Raw genomic sequence first — 6,547 nt, 5'->3', positions numbered from 1 at the left:
TCTGATTCACCAGCTCCGCCACTCCGCTGCTACCCACCATTGTGCCTCGCCGATTAGTAGACAAAGAACTCGGAGCCTCCACTATCGAGAAATGGAGGCTCACGTTCTGCGTGTCCTGCGCGGCGGATATCGGCACTGTCAGAGAAAATGTTGTATGAACAGAAATTTAGTTCGGGTTCCACGGCGGCAGCTAGTCGAGCTAGTTGATTGCGGCCTTGGCTTTCTTGATAATCGACGGCCTTGCTAGGCCGGTAGTATCCAAGCCGGTCCTGCATGTCGTAGAATTGAATGGCGGTGCAGTGTGGGCGACGAGCCGGATGCGGCGGTCCCTGGGGCCTTTGGTAGTGCAAACCTTGCTGTGGCGGTCCTTCCGGCCGATGGCCCTTAGAATGTGGCCTTGAGCCTCCACGATTTCGCTAGCGGTGGAGGAAGAAGCAGTCCTTATCCCCAAACCCAATCGAGAAGCAGCGGAGGACGACATTGTTGTGCGGTGGTGGAGGTTGTTGTGGCTCTCCCCCATTTTTCTTCCTGCATATTCGATGGTGGGCAGTGGCGGATCCAGAAAAGTTTCTTAGGTAAGGCAAGATTCAAGGCAAATAAGAAAAACCCAGCCTAGGTAAGGCAAGATTCATCTAGTTTTGCCCTTTTCTGCTATGTTTGAGGTAGCTTCCTTCAGCCAACATATATAAATCAAGGTAGACAAGAAAAACTCAGTCTAGGCAAGTGCCCAAGCTGGCCTATATGTGGCTCCGCCCCTGATGGTGGGTTCTTCGAAAGCGGTGGTGTTGGCAAGGAGAGAAGGAGAGAATAAAGAAACCAAAAAAGAAGAAGAAGAAGAAGAAGAAAGAAAGAAAGAAAAAAAGAAAGAAAAGAAAAGGGAATTTTTTTTTTGAGGGTAAAGCGGTCCTCCGTGACAAAAATTGGTCGTAGGTATGACGTTGATAGGAAAAAATGAGTCCAGGTATCACATTGATAACTTTGTAAGTTCAGGTATCATTCTGAAAGTCCCCTAAGTGTCCAGACACCATTGGTGAATTTTTCCCTGCAAAATTTAACGGCTCCGTGACGGAAATTGGTCGTAGGTACGACATTGATACGAAAAAATGAGTCCAGGTATCACATTGATAACTTTGTAAGTTCAGGTATCATTCTGAAAGTCCCCTAAGTGTTCAGACATCGTTGGTGAATTTTTCCCTATTAGGAGCAGTCTAGAAACCCTAGAGCTGAGCAGAGAGAGCGGCTGCGGCGGCTTCAGGCCAAACCCGTCAGATCTAACAGAGAGAGCGTCGTCTCGTCGTGGTGATTCTTCGGGGCTTGGTTGAAAAGAGAGTGCACGCGCAGGTTTGTTTGCTTGGCGGCGAGAGGTGGCTAGTTTTTAGCGCATAAGAGGCAGATCGTCGCCTCTGGTAACAAAAACTACTCTGTAATAATAGTGGGATATGAGAGAGAGAAGATGGCATGAGGAGCTCTCCAATGTGTAAGGGCGAGGTGTTTTTGTTAGCATAGACTACTCAGCGCTATCAATGTGTATACAGAGTAGTCTTATTTGTACTATTCTAACCCATGATTCAGGGTCATATTAATGCTATGAACTCTTTATTTAAAAAAAAAAAAGTTTATTATTATTATTATTATTATTATTATTTGTGAAAGAGAATTTCAGTTAATGATGTTTTAAATTTAACCCAATAAAAATGTTAGCGTCTTTGACCCAAAACACCAAAATGAGCCAAAATTATCCCAGTTACCCCAGCAACAGTTTTTTGTTCCCACTAACCCATTTAACAGTTAAATGACAATTTTACCCTCGGGTTAATTAATAAACTACCTCATGCCATCTTCTCTCTCTCTCATATCCCACTACGATCCACAAAACTCTCTATCTCTCTCTCTCTCTCTCTCAAATTCCACTCTGGTTTCGACTTCCGCCGGCGTCGACGACAGCACAATGGGGTTGGCGGTGATGACGAAGCGGTGAGGCCACAGAGTTTAGTGACTTTCAGAGAAGTTCAACCTCTGGCATTGATCGGATTCGAACCGAGAGGATCTGAATCAGATCTTGCAGAACCAGACGCGTACACCAACTTGTTGCTTCGAATCATGAGACGTAGTGCCTTGGAGGTCGAGAGCGTCGCAGAGGCTGGAGATGACGCTGCAGATCAAGGACCCTGTTAAGATCGGACGGCGACGAGCACGGAGCATTGAGTCGACTCAGGCAGGAGGCGACCGCTACCGACTTCCTTAGGCCTTGGCACGTGCCCCAAATGCCTTTGTTTACAGCCCCGAGCTTCTGGTCAGGCCTACCTCGCCGGAGTCCATGGTGGACGATTCGGAGTCGGAGCTCCGAAGCACCGGCAAGAAAACCACTCTTGATGTGGGTGCCCAGAGCATTTTCTGGGTGCCTAAATCAGTTTGTTTTTTTGTTTTTTTTGTTTAAGTAACGGGACAGAAGGAAAGAAAAAAAAAAGTTTTGAATGTCTATTGGGGGGGGGGCAATAGATGTTTCGAATTGATATAATCTTTTCGTTTTTTTTTTCTTTAATCAAAGTTTTATTTGTCTAATTTTAGGAAGATTAATTCCCATTCCAGCAACTGAAAGTTCTATTGGGGGGCAATAGATGTCTATTGGGGGGCAATAGAGGTTTATTGCTCATTTATTGGGAGGCAATAGACGTCTATTAGGGGGCAATAGACGTCTATTAGGGGGCAATAGTCGTCTATTGGGAGCAATAAACCTTTTCGACGACCTCTTTGGGGACCTCCAGCGAGGTTTTCAGAAAAATCTGGTGAGCGGCGGCCAGTAACCAGAATATGGCGACCGAGGACCAGATTCCGACGAAAGTTGACCGGAATCCAGCGGCTGGTGACGGGACTCCGGCGAAGTCTCCGATGGTTTCTCTCTCTTACATTCTCTCTCTTTCTCTCTCTAAGTAACAAATGGGTGAGGGTAAAAAAGTCTTAAAAAAAAAATAAAAAACAAAAAAACTTAATGGGGTATTTGGGAAGACTTCCTTAGAGTGTTTTGGGTAAGGGGGAATTATAAAAACTTAATGGGGTAAGTGGGAAAAGAATCCCTAGAAATGAGATAAATGGACAAAAACCCAAAATGTTATTATCTAAAGATTTTATTAAAGTTAGGAAACAAATTAAACATCATATTTTAACAGCATAATTTTTAAAAAATTAAACCGCGTACTCCAAAAGTATCACCTCAAAATCATAATTTATGCTAATTATGCGAAAACTCACTTTCTCAAGTTGAGAGCGTGTAAATTGTATGTGTAAGTCGCGAGTTTTGGGTGAGTTGGAGACTAGGAGTTGAGCAGATGCTTTTTGGTACAAAAGTACAGCATTTTGACCATATTACTAGGAAGAAGAGAAGAAAGACGAAGGAAATTGATTGCATATTACTAGGAAGAAGAGAAGAAAGACGAAGGAAATTGATTGCAACGGTAGTCTCTTTATAGTACAATATATATGTAATTCTCTAGCCTCCGCCCTAAGCTCATCGTCATGTTCTTCTTCCTCGTCTTCTCTTTCTCAAACAAACTCACAGTTTCAGACAGTACCAGTACAGTGGATCAGATTTGGTTCATATCGAAATTTACTCTTTCTTGGAGTCTTTTTGAATCTCTCCCTTTTACTGAAAAATTTACACAGTGGAAGGCCTTGTTAAGAGAATGGGCCTCCAATATTACTCGAAGCTCATTCCGGTGGGAATCAAATGGGGACGCTACAACATCATTCTATGCACATGCTATCATTCCGTGAGACAGTGGATCCATCGCCAGCTTTATTCTTCAAGGGCTACTCGGCTCATCGGGGGTAATTAATTATGCACTTATTTTCTGAATGATCTCCAGTCTCTCTCAGAGAAACAATTAATTACAAGAGCAGATTTTTCTTTGGTGCGGTGGTGCCTATCCATCTTCTATTTAGTTTCCTTTCTTTGTTTCTGTGTTGGAAATTAATAATATGGATTATGCATATATTACAGGTTTGGTGGTCAGCCACAGCACTGTAAGCCGTGTGGTAGTGGGTCTCATGATAACATACCTCACCACAAACTGGAGGCACCCGCATTTTGGATTAGCTGCTGTGGTGACAAACGTGCAAGATGGTGTATCAGACATCCTTGTAATTGTGCTTGCTCATATCTCAGATACATCCATGGGTCATTTTAGGATGATTGTCTTCACAAATATTGCATATTTTCTTGTAAGTATTCTTGTAGTCATATTGAATAAGTCATTAATCTGTCCAAAAAGTGAAAGCTACTTGCATGCATTTAATTTCCATCTTACTTGCTATATATAAATAAAACTTGATGTTACATCCTTAACTGAATAATTTGCTCTCAAGTCTTAGTTAATTAATAAGACCTATATCTCCGTTTTGACCGTTTTGATATATCACATTCATGTTTTGCAGGGACTAGTTCTATTGGCGGTTTCTGCTGGGTTTATGAGTCAGGATATAGCTGCTAGAGTATTCTATGGAGCTGCGGTACTTTTAGCCTTAGGCGAAGCTGGACGATCTGCGAGTTTGGAAGAATTTCATGAGGATCAATGTATAAGTGAGAGGACACAAAAACCATACATAAGTGATGATGAGAAAACTCGGACTGCAGAAGCACTCTGGCACCAATGGTGGTTTTTGGGTGCAGCACTGGCATTGTTGTTGTCTAGTTTTGAATGGTTTTTAATGTTCATGATCTCAGCATCTGCGATCGGGATTTCCTCGTTCATATTCTGGCTCGGCGTGCTTCTTACTTCATAAACAATAAAGACCTAGCCAGCAATAAAGAAGACATAAGGATACTGCATCTTGACTATCTTGAAAACATATCCACCCTCTGTCCAGTAGAACAATTGCAAGAACCAAGACTGGAGCTTTACACAGCCACAGAGATGATCCGGTATCGGCGAGCAGAACAGGCACAAGAAGGGGAGAATCTCACAGAACCCAAAGAGTGTCTCCGTCCGGCAGAAAGATTAAGAGCAAAAAAGTTTTGGACACTCAGTAAACTTAAGGAGGAAAAACTGTTTTTCATGAAGCTATTGCCTTGGTGCCCAGCCTTTTTGGTATACAGTGCGGTAGAGGCATCAGTCAACACGTTTTATATAGAACAAACAGATAACTGGAAAGTTCCTGCTGCCGGAATTATTCTCATCATGAATAGCAAATCGTTCTCAAATTTCATCATTCCATATCTTTTTCAGTTACTTGTTCCAAAGAAGTGCAGAGATGATACAGTGATGCAAATTGGCTGTGGGATGACTTGTTGTGTGTTTTGTTGTATTGCTGCTTGGCAGGTTGAGATCCACAGGATGAGTTCAGTAAAACACGGTTCCAATATTATTAGCGTCTTTTGGTTACTTCCACAGTTCTGCCTAGCAGGCTTCATGGAAGGGCTAGCTGTCGGGGGATTGAATGGACTTGTTCTTGATCAAGTAGCTGAGGATAATAAGCTACTGACTAGGTACGGACCTCACATTATTGACTTCGTCTTGGGTATTGGAAAGCTAATTACAGCCCTTATTCTTTTGTCCTGCAGACAAAGTTGGTTTCAAGGTGACATGAAGACAAGCCGTCTCGACAAGTATTACAGATTCTTAACAATCTTAAGTCTTGTTAACTTATTGATGTGTTACACCTGTGCCACCATTTACTTCTATGCCAATGGTGGTCATGGATCACAAAGCAAAATCGTTGATGATGAGGAACTCGCCGGTGGAGGCGCCAATGGATCCATCATCTCTCATTCTAGCTACGGTTAATTTCTACCTCAGCTATGTATGACTATTAGCCTATATAGATCAGGATTGACTGCACCATGTAAGCATATCTCATCAGGTGTATGGAAGGCAGTAGGATAGTGTATTAGAGTAGTTAATTTGTTACTATGGTTACTAGCTTGGTTTTTAGGAGTTAAATTGATACTATTGTTACTTGGTTTTTTAGGAGTCTGTTGCTATTGTTACCCATTCTCTGTTGGTGTTTGTTTCCATTTTCCAGTATCTGTATATATACCTAGATTAGTGAAATATTCATTCATGAATGTGAGAGACAAATATTATCTTCCCTGGCCTCTTTGATTCCTTCCTGTACTAAAATTTATTCTCGTATTCAGTTGTTTTCTTTCAAGGCACGAAGGCCAAAAAAGAGAAAACATTTATTTTCCAACTATAGCAGCGTAGAACTCGACCGAAAAAAAAAGAAAAAAAAAAGTATAGTAGTATAGAAATCATTTTCTCTCGCTGGCCCGCCTCTGTTTTTTTTCATGTGGACAGCATTTACTCGGTTTTCTTCTTACTATTGTTTTGGAGGTCTAAGGATATTTGTCATGTTGTCACGTTATGCTCACTTCCTTTTTCAAGAAGTGTTTCTGCAGAGTTCCATGTGGGGAAAGCATTTACACGGTTTTCTTCTTACTGTTGTTTTGGAGGTCTAAGGATCTTTGTCATGTTGTCACATTTTGCTCGCTTCCTTTTGAAGAAGTGTTTCTGCAGAGATCCTGAGAGTAGAATTGAGAATCATCGAAGGA

At 42.0% G+C, this 6,547-nt stretch overlaps 1 protein-coding gene across 2 annotated transcripts; it reads left to right on the top strand.

Moving 5' to 3' along the window:
- The first annotated feature begins 3,417 nt into the window (after positions 1-3,417).
- LOC133719739 (protein NRT1/ PTR FAMILY 5.1-like) lies at positions 3,418-6,084 on the top strand. Of its 2 annotated transcripts, XM_062145910.1 has the most exons (4): positions 3,422-3,825; positions 3,998-4,218; positions 4,432-5,482; positions 5,558-6,084. In XM_062145910.1, exons 3-4 carry the CDS (start codon positions 4,695-4,697, stop codon positions 5,778-5,780), a joined length of 1,011 nt encoding a protein of 336 aa, XP_062001894.1. In that variant the 5' UTR covers positions 3,422-3,825; positions 3,998-4,218; positions 4,432-4,694; the 3' UTR covers positions 5,781-6,084. The 2 variants fall into 2 exon arrangements, with proteins under 2 accessions (XP_062001893.1, XP_062001894.1); XM_062145909.1 differs by having other exon boundaries at positions 3,418-3,825; positions 4,432-6,084.
- The last annotated feature ends 463 nt before the right edge of the window (positions 6,085-6,547 follow it).

The sequence above is a fragment of the Rosa rugosa genome, chromosome 7 (assembly GCF_958449725.1).
Source record: "Rosa rugosa chromosome 7, drRosRugo1.1, whole genome shotgun sequence".
Taxonomy (NCBI): Eukaryota; Viridiplantae; Streptophyta; class Magnoliopsida; order Rosales; family Rosaceae; genus Rosa; species Rosa rugosa.
This window is presented reverse-complemented; position numbering and strand designations above follow the sequence as displayed.

Coding starts and splice junctions, on each gene's coding strand:
- LOC133719739 (XM_062145909.1), top strand. CDS start 4,695: ATGGTTTTTAATGTTCATGATCTCAGCATCTGCGATCGGGATTTCCTC.